This window comes from Acinonyx jubatus, chromosome A2 (assembly GCF_027475565.1).
Source record: "Acinonyx jubatus isolate Ajub_Pintada_27869175 chromosome A2, VMU_Ajub_asm_v1.0, whole genome shotgun sequence".
NCBI classification, from domain to species: domain Eukaryota; kingdom Metazoa; phylum Chordata; class Mammalia; order Carnivora; family Felidae; genus Acinonyx; species Acinonyx jubatus.
Window position 1 is genome coordinate 63,963,081 of NC_069383.1, and position 17,659 is coordinate 63,980,739.

Consider the following 17,659-nt stretch of genomic DNA (forward strand, 5'->3'; position numbering starts at 1 on the left):
TATTTTATTTTTGGGACAGAGAGAGACAGAGCATGAACGGGGGAGGGGCAGAGAGAGAGGGAGACACAGAATCGGAAACAGGCTCCAGGCTCTGAGCAATCAGCCCAGAGCCCGACGCGGGGCTCGAACTCCCGGACCGCGAGATCGTGACCTGGCTGAATTTGGACGCTTAACCGACTGCGCCACCCAGGCGCCCCTATGAGAGGAATTTTCTGAAGAGTACTCTGAGCGTTTCCCCCTACAAGTCTGAGGGTCACAGAGACTGAGTGGTGATCCGTGTCTGTCTAGCTGTAGTGGCAGAGCAGCACAGAAAAAAAAAAAATCAGGGCCACAGATGGAATGACTGTCTTTCTGAGCTTACAGAGCAAGAGTGTGTATGTGCTTATCTTAGGAATAATGATGAGATGTGAAACAGAGAAGACTCTGGTTATCTAGAAAGGGATCTAGCTAGAGAGGACAGCCTATTGGGAATGAGGTGATACCAAGCAAAGAAGAGACAAAAGGAACTTCAGTTCTGAAAATGAGTTGTAAGAAACACACAGGAGAAGGCATCCATCTCTTACTCACATCTAAGGAACTGCAGGTAGGCAAGTCCTAACAATGAGAAATCACCAAAACCTAGAAAAGAAAGCAGCAAAGAGTCGAAGTTCAGAATGGCCCCCATCAAACTCTAGATTTTCTAGGTTGAAGCAGGCCTGAGCTGGTTAGAGAAGTTTTAACTGGTTTAGAGAATGAAGCCTTGACATTAAACTAGACTAGATTTATACACACACACACACACACACACACACACACACACACACACACACACAAATAATCCCTTAAGGAGACTGGAAACACCATGAGATATGCCCTGGAGTCACTGGAGAAAAGATTCAGCGGAGACTGTTTAAAGGCACTAGGAAGAAAGAATTAAGTTGCTTTCTGTTTGTATCTGGTGTTAAATTCAAGAACAAAATCTATTTATATCTGAATAAAAATGAAAGACTACTATTTTAAAAATAGGAATCTGAATAGTCCTTTAACATGGAAAACAGATAAGATCACTTCTATTGTCTTTTACACTCTTCATTTAAAATTAATTTGAATACTGGTATCAATTTCAGACTGCAGGATTTTTTTTTCTCAAATTGCTATGGTGAGTAAAAACTACTAATATTAATTTAAAAAGCAACTAACCATATTTGACCCTATAAGATTACTATCCTAGAGAAGGTTTTTTTGTTTGTTTGTTTGTTTGTTTTACTGATAAAGGACCACGAACACTTAGAGTATTGATTACACCTCAGGGAAAAAGGAGGGGAGAAAGAGTAGGAAAAAAAAAATTGGGGGATTTTGGAACAGCTAAATCATAAAATTTATTTCACTGCAAAAATTAGATTCTTGAGTAGTAGACTTGGGAGCACTCAAAAAGAAATGGAGAATAAAATGGTACTTAATGTAGTCATGCTGCAAACAGGTTAAAACTGCTACACTGTCACTAGTCAGAGAGAAAAGGTAGACAAGTGTCTAAATCATAGGGCACTTCGCCTTCTTGTAAAAGAGCAGAATGTTTTCTGAAAATATTTATTTCATTCACAATCCTAAAATGACTTCCAGTGGGGGCAAATTAATAACTGATAACTAAATTTAATGAGTAGATACTAGAATAAATTTTAAATTGAGTTATTAAGTAATGATTTTGTTATTGTTGTTGAAACTGCCGCATTAACATAGGAAATAATGCTGAAATACCTTATTTTCATGAATTGCTTTAAGTTACCTATCTGTGCTTTGGAAACTGATTCACAGGTATCTGGTCATCTAAATCTAGAAATCTGATTCTAGAAATAGAATTCACACAATACTATAATGCATAGTCTTTGAAAGTTGAGAAAACAGTCTAGTCCCTCAGGAACACAAAAGTGAACTAATAAAAATGAACTGATGCAGCCTGAACTTTTCAAAGTGATTCTTAAAAATTGTAACCTCTATATGCATACTTTAAAGAGTTTTCAAGCCAGTGAACCAGATAATCATTTGTAACCATTATTGAAGGTACATTTAACAAAAAACCATCTTAACTTCAATGAAGATATAACACTACAACATAAACCTTTAAGAAACCTTCAGAGAAAACATTAAAATAGATTGCATCTTAGGTGACCAGAGTTTAAATTTAGCATATGAATATAGTTCAGAGGAAAAAAAGAGAACAATATATTAAAGCTAAAAAACTTGTAGAACTGAAATCACTTCAGAACCAAGAGGGCTATGGGAGGTCACAGGTAGAAAATGGTAGAACAACATAGTTACACATATGGATCTTTATTCGAGGGGGATATCTTTATCTGAGGAGGGGGACATTTTTTAACTTCAATTATAGGTTAGGTAACGATTTTCTATTCTCTGGCTGAAAAACAAAAAAAAAAAAATGGCAAAAGAATTAACCCAAATGAATCTAAATCATATTATAATTAGGATCTGATCCACTTACAGGTATTCTTTTTGAATAAGAGTTTTTTCTGTAAAAGAATGCTGATATTAAAAAATATATATACAAAATCTTTCAATTTGTACACAAAGTGGCTGACACTGAACAAATCAGAATATTCTTAGGCTATCTTCACAAAGAAACTAAATGTGGCTGGTTTTAGTTTCTTTTCACAGTATAGATTTTCAAATTTCACAATTCATGATAAACATTAAGATACAATATTTGATGCAGAAAAAAGCATTTGACAAAATACAACATCCTTTCTTGATAAAAACCCTCAAGAAAGTAGGGATAGAAGGATCATACCTCAAGATTATAAAAGCCATTTATGAAAGATCCACCACTAATATCCTCAACAGGGAAAAACTGAGAGGTTTCCCCCTAAGGTCAAGAACACGACAGGGATGTCCACTATCATCACTGTTATTCAACATAGTACTGGAAGTCCCAGCCTCAGCATTCAGACAAACAACACAAAGAAATAAAAGGCATCCAAATCAGCAAGGAGGAAGTCAAACTCACACTTTGTAGAAGACATGATTATCTATGTGGAAAACCCAAAAGACTCCACAAAAAAACTCCTAGAACTGATCCATGAATTCAGCAAAGTCACAGGATACAAAATCAATATACAGAAATCAGCTGCATTTCTATACACCAATAATGAAGCAGCAGAAAGAGAAATCAAGAAATCGCTCCCATTTACAATTGCACCAAAAATCATAAAATAACTAGGAATAAACCTAGCCAAAGAGGTGAAAAATCTATACACTGAATGAAAACTATAGAAAGCTTATGAAAGAAAATGAAGACACAAAAAAAAATGGAAAAACATTCCATGCTCACAGATTGGAGAACAAATACTGTTAAAATGTCTATACTACCTAAAGCAATCTACACACTCAATGCAATTCAAATAACACCAGCATTCTTCACAGAGCTAGAACAAACAGTCCTAAAATCTATATAAAATGACAAAAAACCTCAAACTGCCAAAGCAATCCTGAAATAGAAAACCAAAGCTGGAGGCATCACAATCCCGGACTTTAGCCCATATTACAGAGCTGTAATCATCAAGACAGTATGGAACTGGTGTAAGAACAGACACATAGATCAATGGAACAGAACAGAGAACCCAGAAATGGACCCACAGGTATATAGCCAACTCATTTTTGACAAAGCAGAAAAGAATATCCAATGGAAGAAAGACAGTCTCTTCATCAAATGGTGTTGGGAAAACTGGACAGCAACATTCAGATGAGTGAATCTGGACCACTCTCTTACATCATACACAAAAATAAACTCAAAATGGATGAAAGACCTAAATTAAGACAGGAAGCTAACAAAATCCTAGAGGAGAAAACAGGCAACAAACCCTGTGACCTTGGCCACAGCATCTTCTTACCTGATGTGTCTCCAGAGGCAAGGGAAACATAAGCAAAAATGAAATATTGGGACTTCATTAAGATAAAAAGCTTCTGCACAGTGAAGGAAACAATCAGCAAAACTAAAACGCAACTGACAGAATCGGAGAAAATATTTGCAAATGACATCAGATAAAGGGTTAGTCCAAAAACTATAAAGAACTTATCAAACTCAACACCCAAAAAACAAATAATCCAGTGAAGAAATGGACAGAAGACATGAGTAGACATTTTTCCAAAGAAGTCATCCTGATGGCTAACAGACACTCATCATCAAGGAAAAGATGCTCAACATCACTCATCATCAGGAAAATACAAATGAAAACCACCATTAGATACCACCTCACACCTGTCAGAATGGCTAAAATTAACAACTCAGGCAACAACAGACATTGGCGAACATGTGGAGAAAGAGGAAACCTCTTGCACCGCTGTAGAGAATGCAAACTGCTGTGGCCACTCTGGAAAACAGTATGGCGGTTCCTCAAAAGACTGAAAATAGAACTATCCTATGACCCAGCAATTGCACTACTAGGTATTTATCCAAGGGTTACAGGAGTGCTGTTTCAAAGGGGCACATGTACCCCAATGTTTATAGCAGCACTATTGACAATAGCCAAGGTATGGAAAGAGCCCAAATGTCTATTGACCGACAAATGGATAAAGATGTGGTATACATATACAATGGAATATTACTGGCAATCAAAAATAATGAAATCTTGCCATTTGCAACAATGTGGATGGAACTAGAGTCATCAGAGAAAGACAAATATATGACTTCACTCATGTGGAATTTATGATACAAAACAGATGAATATAAGGAAAGGGAAGCAAAAATAACATAAAAACAGAGAGGGAGACAAATCATAAGAGACTCTTAAATACAGAGAACAAACTGATGGTTGCTGGTGGGGTGTTGGGTCGGGAGATAGGCTAAATGGGTGAGGGGCATTAAGGAGGACACTTTTGGGATGAGCACTGGGTATTATATGTAAGTGATAAATCACTGAATTCTATTTCTGAAATCATTATTATACTATATGTTAACTAAGTTGGATATAAATTTACAAAAATAAAAAAGAATTCAGCCAAAAAATATATAAAATAAATAAATAAAATTAATTAAAAAGAAAGATATAATATTTGACTCAGGAAAAATATAGTACTTAGTGCCTAATAAAAAATTCACTTTTAGATCCCTTTCCCTCACCTCCTTCCAAGCACAACAGATTAGATTCTGCTGGGTCTACATATATCATCCATATTATCAAGTAGTAGCTCCCCTAACACAGATACTCATTTCATTGAATTATGAAGGGCCTTGAGAAGTTATGGTCTGTCTTCTACACCTTACAGTAGGACCATCTTTAATTAATCTGTTTTAAGAATTACCTCTAGGCTTTATTCCCCTTTTCACTAGAAAGACCCAAACAGATCCCACTTAATAAAGGTATTTTTCATTTTCCTATTACTAGTGGTGATTATTTATAATAGAAAAATTATCTGAGTTTCTACACTATGAAAATCTACAGTGGCCTCAGGACAAAATCCAATTTGAGGATCTCATGCAACAAGGAATAAAAAATACCTACTTCAGCATATATGAAAGGAAGTTTCTAAAACACAGCCTCCAGAATCAGGCAGATGTGGGTTTGAATCCCGGTTATACCCACTGCATACATAATCCTTAACTTCTCTGAACCCTAATTTTTTTCCCCACAGAAAGGGAGATAAAAACAGTAACTACCTTAAAGACTGTGGTGAGAATTAAATGAGATTATACATTTTAAATACTTAAATAATGCTAGGTACAAAGAGGTCCTCAATGAATATTAACTGCTATTATTATTTCTAAAATGATACACTTTTATTTTTAAAATGTTCATATTTTTTGACCCAGCAATTAAACCAAGAGTATATCTATGCAAGGAAATGCACAGTACTTAAAAGTCTGGTTAGAGAAAAATATCTAAAATGTGGAAAATGGTCACATACACAATTGCATAATTTGCCATTATATGACAAAATGTATAATATGAATGCAATTTTTAATGGGTAGGTTGTAGTACGATATACTACTGAAACATGAGCAGAAACATGTACTATGATGTACTACTGAAACATGAGGTATTATAATAGAAGTAATTTTAAATATTTTGTTTTTTAAAATTTTCCAAATATTCTACAATGATCATGCATTACATTTATAAGAAATTTAAAAAATGCATAATATGTGTAATTTCTTTTCTGACTCCAATTTTCTCCAGAAAAGCTGACTCAGAGGAAAAAAAATAAGATAAGCATACATTTTTTAAAGATTTTATATAAAGGATGTTTGTTTTTATTATATTAAAAACTGCTAGTTTGAATTATTACTCTCTAGCATTAAAGTTAAACAAAACTCAAAGTATGACAACTCAATTATAGCATATTTAGTCGTATGTCCAGAACAATATTTCACTTGGTGATCAAGTTGATATGTACTCTGCTACTTAAACACTAAACTTACAGTAATTTTTTAAATTTTTTCCCTGACTTTATTGAGATATAACTGACATGTAACATTGTGTAAGTTTAAGGTGTGCAGTGTATTGACTTGATATACATATATTGCAAAATGATTACTACTATTGTGTTAGTTAACACCTCCATCACATCAAATAATTACCATCTCTTTTTTTGTGTGTGTGGTGAGAATGCTTAAATCTACTTTTTTAGTAACTTCAAAGTGTATAATACAGTATTCTTAACTCTGATTACCATGCTGTTCATTAGATCATCAGAACTTTTTCTGCATTCAAAGTCATTACACCATTTTATATACCCACCCAAAACTCACTTGCTCATTCCTCCTGTTAGAAGTTGCTACTGTAAGATTTTTTAGCTTTTCCTCAGGAGACCACTAGATAGTGGCAAAACTAAAAGTTATTGGTGAATTTATCACATTATGTCTTTAATTATTATACAAAGGATATTATTTTTATTCTTTAAAATGTTAATTTTTTTTGATGGGGGAAGGGAGACAGGTGAAATATGACCTGAGTTGAAATCAAGTTGGATGCTTAACCTACTGAGCCACCCAGATACCCCTCAAAGGATAATATTTTAAAAGTCAGAAAGTCTCCCTTTATGAACATCAACTCAGAAAAAGTAGATAGATCATTAAATCCTAAATGCCATGTTTTCGTGTAGCAAAATTGGGTGTGGTACTTAGCTTTGGGTATGGATGCTGTCACCTGCAAAGTAAGAAGACAGTGAAAAGAAGCCTATCAAAAAACCCAAAAGATATGGTCTGCTAAGAAGGGAGAAAACCCAGAGAAAATAAGTTCACTGAAAGGCAAGGAAGGAGTCTGCAAAAAAGGAGGAAGTTACCAATAGTATCAATTGCTGCAAAGAAGCAGAAAAAAAGATGAAGCAGAGTAACTGAGGAAGATTCTCGATGGGGGAAAACTGAATTTATAGCTCAGGGAAGATACCTATGATGTTGCTGTGCAGTTCCAGAACTCATAAAGAAGAAAGGGAATATGGTATATTAGTAACCCAGGAATGCTACCGTACTGAACCTGAATCAGGTATCACCAATCTACCTTGATCCTGCCTCGGGCGGGGCAGGGGGGTTGAAAGATAGTCCTATTATGAACAGTAAAGTGTGTAGGTATGATAAGTGAATACTTCAAGTAGAGACAACACTATGTGTAAGAAATTTAAAAGAAATGACGGTCAAAAGCAGTGGTTCTTAAACTTTAATTATCACCTGTGGTGCTTATAAAAATGCTAATTCTTGAGTAGCATTCTAGAAATACTGATTTAGTAGGTCTGTATGGGGCCTTCCAAACTGCAAATTAAACAGTACTTCAGAAGATCCTGGTGCAGGTGGTTTGTAGGCTTTGAGGAAAAATCATTAGCATTTGGGCAATGTGAGTTGACAAGTGATGAAAATGTCAAATTATGATGTAAATCAGAAAACTGAAAAATTTTTTTTGTAAAGTAAAAGAAGTAATAAAGTGATGTTCACCTAACCTATTAAAATTAGTTAAGGGTGGTTCTGGGGTCCTGTCAAAATAAGAAGTGAAGCTAATAATTTAATATGGAGCAGGACTGGACTAGGCTGGGGCCTATGGGAGGATAGTGTGGACCACAGTCTTATAATTTGCCTTACTTAGCATTTTACCAATGGAAAAGAAGTTAAAAACAGCATATGTGATAGTCCCAAAAAGAGATAGCCAGTTTTTAAAGTAACATGAAGATAAACAGAGAAATTTATATGCTATGGCTAAATAAATATATGTTATTAATGGTTTCTTCTACTGGAAATCAGGGAAGTAGGTAGCAGAGAGGGGAAGAAATATGGGGTGTAAAGCAGGGCTCTGAAGAAGTTACATGTATAAATCACTACCCTTTGACTCATACATGTAAAGCACATATTTAGATCTACTTTTCCAAACGAAATGCATTACTAGCATCTGAGAGTAAGTATAAATTTCCTTACTTAAGAAAGAGGCTTTCTCTTGGCATAAATGCTGTAAGACATATTGAAGGCATATAATCATGTTATGAAATTCCAAATATGTTTACACAGTATGCTCTAAAAGTTAATAACCTGAATTTCCAGACTCCACAAAGAATGTGAAAATGCTAGCCCAGAACCTCTCACATTTCCATCCTTTGGAACTTTTCAAACATTTATATGGTAAAAGAATGTGCTGCTGATATATATGCCTGTTCTCTAAAAGTCATTTGTTAGGCTTGGTGAAACCTTTCATTATCAAAAACTGTATACACTTTGACAAGGTAGACTCATAAATTATCTTACACCTGTCTTCAATGATTTGTTACTTTTAAATTTTATTTTATTTACTTTTTATTTTCATTTCATTTTCAGGTTTATAGTTTTCATGACCTTCACAAGGAAATAATACCCCTCTCCAGTCTATGAGAAATTTCTTGGGTATTTCTTTACCTATTAAAAAGTGTATCTTTAGTTAAAAACAAGTTTCCATTTATGTCTTTTTCTATATATAGAAACATATATCAGTTATGTCTTTTTCTATTGTTCAATACTTGGTAGAGCCAACGTTTTAAATATGACAGTAAACTTATACTTTTTAAATATCAGCCTTCTACTTACAAAGTAAAATAAATACATTAATTTATGATCTGTTCAATTCATAGAGGACTTTAATTCTATATTTAATGCGAAATAGTCATTACCATCAATATTAAAGAAAAAACTATTTGCTAATGATACACAATAGATTTAGAAAAAAATACCTTATGGAATACTATAGTATATAATTTAAAAAGTTTAGAGAGCCACAAGTGCCTTAGTTTAAAAATCAGATTAATTATAAAGATAACTTTCCATTACCTCTTAACCCTAGCAAGAAATTAAAGCAAATGGACTTTTCTTTGTGAATGAAAATGTTAGACATGACCTTACTCTGTTTCATGTGAAAGGGACAAGAAAGATTTTTACCTGGTGCATGAAGACAAAAAGTAAAACACAGAAAACTGCTCTTCAGATCACTTTTTAAAAACATTTTCTACATTTGAAAATCAGGACATTAGCACCAATTTTGAATTTTTCCCTGTGTAATTAAAATGCTCATTTAATTTTTTTGAAGTTTATTTTTATTTATTTTGAGAGAAAGAGAACATGTTTGCACAAGTGGTAGAGGGGCACAGAGAAAAGAGGGAGAGGCCGAATCCCAAGCAGGCTCCATACTGTCAGCATGGAGCCCAATGCAGGACCCAATCCCACGAACCATGAGATCACGACCTGAGCCAAAACCAAGAGTTGGAAGTTCAGCTGACTGAGCCACCCAAGTGCTGCTAAAATGCTTGTGTATTTTTAAGAATTAGAAGGGATGTCATTTACTGAGTATCTCCAATATTCCAAGTATTGCCATTAAGCCTTTCACAAATAAGCAACCTGAAGCTCACTGAACTGAAATAACTTACTAATTTCACAAGCATTGTAGGGGCACCTGGGTGGTTCAGTTGGTTGAGCATCCGACTTTGGCTCGAGTCATGATCTTGTGGTTTGTGAATTCGACTCCCACATTGGGCTCGCTGGTGTCAGGGCAGAGCCCACTTTGGATCCTCTGTCCCCCTCTCTCTCTGCCCTTCCCCTGCATGTGCTCTCTCAAAAATAAATAAACATTAAAAAAAAGAACTATAAATTGCACAAGCATTGTAAATAATTAATATCTGAACCCAGTTTGTTTCTTTTCAGAATTCATAAAGCACTTTATTCTACAATGTATTGTGTACTTTCACTTTCTGTATACCTTAAATAACTCTATTTTGTTACTCAACAATGCCTCAGATTATAAGAAACCCCATAAATAGCAAATTTTTAAGAAAAAATATTATCACTTAAAAATATAAACTGCTTATAGACGACACCCTAATTTCAGAAATGTCAAAAAATGAACATGTTAAAATGTAAGAAACATGGCATAACATACATTGGCTATGCCTCCAACCCCTATCAATCTTGGTAAAGATTCTATCAGAATGTCTAGATCAGAATTCTTAAATATATTTGATTTCAGAACTCAATTCCATTAATTTTCAGAGTTTATTCTTTTGTTTTTCTTAGCCTAGATCTGAAGAAGTCTGTCTTAGTTGTAGGTAAAGGGTACTACCTACACCACAGTATGTAGCTTAGAAAGATTACTTTTTAATAGATAAGTAATTCTATACAATGATGAAATAATTAAAATAAATATTTAATAAATTAGAATAAACTATCTACAACTAGAATACATGAGATCTCACTCTGTTTTTTGAAGCTAGGAGTTAAGCCTTCCCATTATTTCCTTTAGCTTCACAGCTCTGAGAACGGGCTAGCCTTTTTCAACTAGGACCATCTCTTTAGAGCAAACAGTATCTCTCACCCTCAAATCATCTATAAATACTGGAATAACAAGTTTACATAACTAATGTATTCTACATTCTTTCTTTTAAAAAAAATTTTTTTAACATTTATTTATTTTTGAGACAGAGAGAGACAGAGCATGAACAGGGGAGGATCAGAGAGAGGGAGACACAGAATCTGAAATAGGCTCCAGGCTCTGAGCTGTCAGCACAGAGCTCAACGCGGGGCTCGAACTCACAGCCCTCATGGACCGCGAGATCATGACCTGAGCTGAAGTCGGCCGCTTAACCGACTGAGCCACCCAGGCGCCCCTACATTCTTTCTTAATTCTTACATTATTATATAATCCAAATTTAATAATGCTGGGTTAATAGGTAAAAATATTCTTATTAACTTTTTAAAATCTGTAATGAAAATCCTTCAGTCTACAGATTTTTTGTTGGTCACTTTTCCCTCCAACATAATATAAAAGTAAAAAAAAAACTATTTTAAAACTAAAGGATAGTATAAAGTTGGTGAGTTTTGAAAGGCATTCCCATGTATGGCACCCTACTGTACTTTGATTAATTATCTCTCAGTTATGAGTTAGTTTCTTATCACATATGGTATTCCACAGCATGCTATGCAAACGCATCAGGCCCACATGCCATCTAAATTAGAAAGTGGCTTGGTTTTTCCAGTTTGTAGTAAATGTAACTTAAAAAGTGATTTAGTGTTTCAATTTTGAAAATTATTAATATGAAAGAATTGTCTAATTTTAGAAGTCCCAGTCATTTTTTTTTCTGTGAATATGAAGTTCAAATACATACACGTGTATGTCATAAACACTAACAAACTGTACCTGGAGGAGAGAAATCATATGTACAAAAAGATTCTTAAGGAATACCCGACCATGACATATTGAAGTACACCAATACACTTAACATGTATTACATAGTCCCCATGGAAATTACTACAGAACTAAACAGATCAGTATAGATTCCAATTCTATTATGAAGAATAACCATAAACAGTCTTTGTTTGGCTAAAATTATTACTTGATAAAATATTACCTAGGAATAGGTTTCAGAAAATGTCTAGGACAATCAAAGAACCTTTTTAAGCAAGCAATAATGACAAAAAATAAGTTCAGTTTGTCCATAAATGTTCAGTTTAAAAAAATACACTCTACTTTTTAAAAAAACATAGTATCATCTGTAATTAGTAAAATTCTTAATGGCTATTACTTCTTACTGAATTCATACATCATTGTTACTGGTCTCAAAGTACAATACTCAGTTAGAAACTAAGGGCTTAAATAAGATATTTATACAAACGATTTTGTGGAAAATGCTAGAGTTCAGGCATATAATAGAGTTCAGGCAATACCCTGAACATAACCCAGATGTAAAGCAGAAGATAACTGGAAGATTGTGGGTTTTATCCCCCACACTATCAAAGAGGTAATCTAAAGTTTAATATGTAACCACAGCTATCATCAAGGATAACCACACCAGTTTTAATTCTCATAATTTTAGTAAGTCTACAAACCACCACAGATTTGTTCTATGGGATTCCACTGTAAGAAACTATATAAACAACTTTTCTCCAAACTTTTACATACCTGTACCAGTAAAAAAGCCAATCAGAATTCAGTAAAAGTTGCTAAAGCACACTGTTGTAAGTTCTAATGCTTGTCACACAAATGCTAGAATACTGAATTAAAACAGTTAGGTGTTATGTTTTACCTAAAATGACTTCTTTGTCAACCATGCTAAATTCAGAAACTTAAAATTTAACCTAATAAAATCCAAGAGGTCAAATGAATAGCTAAAATATTTTAAAAATATTTGTATTAACGGGTCATTTGTATACTTCAAATTTAAAAGACCTTTAACACCCAACATGGGGCTCAAACTCACAACCCCAAGATCAAGAGTTGCATGCTCCACCTTCTGAGCCAGCAGGTGCCCCTTAATTTTATATTTTTTCATAAATTGTCATTATACATAAAATCAGACATCCACTTTCCAATATTACCAGGTTCAATTACATGTGCTACATGTGCTAATTTAATGTACTATGGCAAGATACTCCTTGGAAAGATTGTCTTGTTCAGTTCTTAAAGGGGCAAGATTCACAATTAGTGTTTTATTTGAAAGTGAATAGTTACCTATGCAGTTTTTACTCAACTATATCAGTTATAGAATTCTAGTTGCTTAATGCAGAAAATTGGAAAATAAAGATGAAAAAAAAAATCATACTTTCCCTACTCAGGGATTTCTAATACAAATGATTATCAAAAAGTACCACTTGCCTCAGCAGACATGCATAGCATTTGTAGTTCCAGAAAATTTTTCATAGGGATTTAGATGACATTTCTCTACATATGAATTCAATTTATTATTGCTCTACACTATATAGATCAAGTAAGAGTGAACCAAATGGAGTTCTCCAAGCTAAGACAATTAATCTGGTAGTAGTCAGATAATGACCTGTCATGTATAATCCATGGCTTTTTACCAAACAGAGCTTAAATAAGGATGAAAAGCTAAAATCATAACTGGCACAGTCACTGTAAAATATATGATGTATATGACCTGAATGAAGCACTCTTAAAAAATATTTATATATGTTCATTTAACCATGTCAAAATAAATGATCTTCATTTCGGGTGTGTTAACAGAAGTTGTTGAGATCTATATTAAGTACACTCTAGGAAAAGACTGAATAGTGAATTGTGCCCTATATTTTAAAAAATTTAAAAATTTAAAAAAATACATTAAAAAAAAAACCTGTGCCCTATATCTAAAAAAAGTACTTAATCTACCTTGGATTTTATATGTAAGTATACAACATAATTTTAAAATAGTTTGTTGACATTTCACTTGGGTTTGGGGCATTGTGTATATTTGTTTTAAAGTTCTAAAAAAGTTAATTTTTAGGTGAGAATCTTTCTTAATAACTGAAGACTTCATAAAACACGTAAAACAGATTCTTATTCTTGACTGCTCATTAAAATAATTTAGGGAGCTTGTAAAAAATATAGATGTCCACCCTCATTCCCTCTCTCACTTCTTCCTGAACAATTCAGTCTAAAGCCCATTAGGTTATAGTAAGCAAAATAGGTGTCCATGTTGGGTGGCAGTGGAGGGTGATGAGAGATTAGTTTTGTATCAGGGGACTAATTATATAAGAATATTTCAGAATAATGGGAACTAGTTTTCTGTCAGGGAGTTAGAAATATAGAAAGGGAGAAAACTGGAATGGTTTCCAGTATCTATAAAGGCAGAAACGGGTATGTGTACATATACATCTAGTCCTTCACTCTGTCTAGAAGAACTAGGAGGAATGACACTGCAGTAACAATGAGCACATCTAGTACCCACATCTTGGTTTCTAAATACTACTCTCCACTGAAAGAACTGGAGCTCCTTGGAGAAATGGCTGGTTCTAGGACTAGGGAAAGGGAAAGTACAGTTGAGTCTGGAATATCTTTAGTAAGGAAATACTTAAAGATTGCTGGGATCATGTCAAAAGGACATAGATGCCAAGCTGAAGTGGGAGAAGGCAGTCTGAAGTGGCTTCCATTAGCCAAAACTGGGACAATTTGAAGATCAAAATAAATGATAATAACCAATATAATCCACTGAATAAAACAGAAAATGAAAGTCTGATGAGGATAATTTGGATAATATGGATATTTGCATAGTCTCAAGGTTAGACAAATTAATGAATTAATTAGAAAAGGGAAGAGAATGGGAGAGACTTGCAGACAGCTTCTTAGTCAAGTGATTACCATCTATGGTTCATATTGAAGTCATGTATCACCTGAAAGAATGCGTACTGCATCACATCTGTGGCATTTCTTATCAAAGATGCATAAAATGAATCTAACTGTAAAAAAGATTTAAAAAATACAAAGTAAGACATTCTACAAAATAACTGCCCTGTAATCTTCAAAAGTGGCAAGGTCATGAAAATCAAGGAAAGAATAAGGGACTGTCCAGACTAAAGAAACATGAAAAATAAATGCAATAATGATTCTGTACTAGATCCTTTTGCTATAAAGGAAATTTCTAAGACAAATGGCAAGACTTGAATACTGAGGATTAGATGGTAATAACATTAATTTTCTGTTTTTGTTGGTTATATTTGGGACATGAAAGAGGATGAAAAAACACAAATGCAAAGCAGAGGTGTGACAAATGTAGTTTCTGAAAGATTATTTTAGTACCAGTATAGAAGTATGGTCTCCAGGCATTTTTGTTGATATGCCCCATACTAAAAATATTTTAAATATGTATCAAAATATATTTGTGTGAAGTTATATCATGTTCCACAGTATTAATATATTATTTACATTATAAAGCACAGACATACAAATTAAAATGGGATGTTATACAGAATTAAGTTGACTTAATTAGACATCTTGTCTATCTCTTAGGGTACAAACACTTCATTTTGGAGGCCACTAGTAAAGAGAATTGGTAAAAGAGAAGAGTATGGCAGACCTATTTAGATAGTTTCCAAAACAGGAGAAACTCAAAGAATGAGGAAAAAGTGAGGCACTGAATCAACACAGGAACAATGGAGGAAAGGAACAAAGAGCACAATGGGGAAACATTTAAGGAAGAAAACTTCTCTTAGAGGACTCAGAGAATGATTTTCTGTAAGGCACAAGGATGGGTAAGGCTTGAAGATGATTCCAGGTATATAGGTTGGGTGAACAAATGGAACAGAGAGGGAGGAAAACTAAGAGAGAGGTGAAGAGGATGATTAAGAACATGGGGCCCCTGGGTGGCTCAGTCAGTTAAGTGTCTGACTTAGGCTTAGGTCATGATCTCATGGTTCATGAGTTTGAGCCCCACATTGGGCTGTGTGCTGACAGCTCAGAGCCAAGAGCCTGTTTTGGATTCCCCACCCCCCCCCCCCCCCCCCGCCGCCCTCCGGCTCTCACTGTCTGTCTCTCAAAAATAAATAAGCATTGAAAAAAATTTAAAAAAGAACAAAACGCATTATTTTTCCAGGCATATAATACTCATTAACATTAGTATTACGGCAACATAGTAAAAAGCAGGGGAAAAAAATTCCTAAGGCATGGTGATAGGTAGCAATGAACTAGCTGCACTGAATATAAACTTAATACACTGGCTGGATAGCTGCTGCCTTAGTCAAATGTCTTTGAAGCACAGCCTATGGGAGAAGATATGTTTTGTGCATATGTGTTTCCATGTGTTTGTATATGTGTAGATTTGTGTTTCTGTGTGTGCACACATATATGTAGATATCTGTGTCCATGTAGTCATTTTACATGAAACCTAAAGTGAACTTAAGTAGGTTTATAATAGGTTGATAAGTCAGAGAAAGTCTTATCATGCCATATTTCATGGGTTCAGGTAGAATAAACACTCATTCTATATACAAATGTTGAATGGTTGTCTTGTCATACCTGAAAATGATATCAAAGTATGTGTCAATTATTTCTCAATTTAAAAAAAGTCATTCTACTTTTAGGTAAATTGTAATTAAATCAATATTATTGAAACTACACTTAGGTGTATTTTATCATGTGCTAAAACTTAAAATTATGGATTATGTTACGGTTAATCTTCTTAGACTTGAGCAGAATTTCCATAAAATTAATAGGCAGGATTTGTGACAGAAGATTTTTGCCCTCACAAAGCCCATAACGATAAACCTATTACTTAAGAGACAAAGTCATGTATAAATATATTATGCTGCTGAGAATATACATGGCATTATATTTGTTTCCTCTGCTACACAAAATTTGGAGACAATGTTAAGAGTTAAATTAATGTTTAAAGTACAATGTATTTTCAAGCACGTATTCAACTATATACCCTCACCTTGTATTTATCTAAAATTCTAAGCAAAATAAATAACTTACTTGGGAGTCAAATTTTTAGAATAAAAGTTAAGACTCCTTGGACTTAATAATCCTGACTGCCACAGAGAAAGGAAGTTGGATATACATTTTATAGCTGTAAGAATTTTATACTTCACTCTCCACCCCCCCCCCCCGTAAATTTATTAGCAACTGATTCACTTTCCTTCTCCTGGCAGCAACTATTTTTATCTTAGTTTTCATATCATTAAAATATATGAACATGGCAAATACACACAGTATTACCTAACAAATAATAGTCCACTAAATGTAATAGAGGAAAATCAAGGACAAGCAAAGTATATTAATTTCCACTGTAGGTTTCTTTTAGGCCCTACAATGATACTAATTTTGACTGATACACTAGTTTGGACTCAGATATTAATAACATACTGATTTCTAAATTTAACAGCTTCTGCAGCAATTCACTGAATTATAAAGCATGATATTATCTATCAATGCTTTCTTTGGACCCAAACTAGCCAATATCTTTCTAAGAAAAATGTAAACAAATTTACTACCTGCTAGTTAGGAATGAACATCTTCAACAGTGAACAAATCAGAATGGATCCAACAACAAATATTAATTAAGTTTCCATCTTAACTATTACATTAAATTTAATTTTTTATTAGGAAAAAAGCATAACTATACAATAGTCATGTTGATATGACAAAAATACAAATCTACTTCACTGCTGTAAACCTTATAAAGTAAAATGCTATGACATTCCAAAGATTAGACACTATATTTGGATGAAATTTTGATCATGTTGGTTGTTTATTATCTCGTATTCAATCAGAGGTCAGAATACAGAAAATATATTGCAAGTTTTCTAACAATGTGCCTTCTTAATGGATTTCCATTCAGAGTAGAAGACCTATTGTCTCATAAAGAGGGAAAACAAAAACAAAAATAAAAATATCTTATCCTTCTCAATGGCTACTGGCATCCTACTGCATTAAGAAATATATGATAGGGGCATCTGGGT

At 33.9% G+C, this 17,659-nt stretch overlaps 1 protein-coding gene across 4 annotated transcripts in view; it reads right to left on the reverse strand.

Annotated features, from left to right (window-relative positions):
* PHF14 (PHD finger protein 14) overlaps nt 1-17,659 on the reverse strand; it is a 207,371-nt gene that overhangs the window by 40,883 nt on the left and 148,829 nt on the right. The window contains exon 18 of one of the 4 annotated variants that reach the window (XM_015081218.3): nt 221-618. The exons of the other annotated variants lie outside the window; for them this stretch is intronic. Within the exon in view, the coding sequence (XP_014936704.3) occupies nt 595-618 (24 nt within the window). The 3' untranslated portion in view covers nt 221-594. Of the gene's footprint in view, nt 1-220; nt 619-17,659 lie in introns of those variants that run through there. 4 annotated transcript variants of the gene reach the window in all.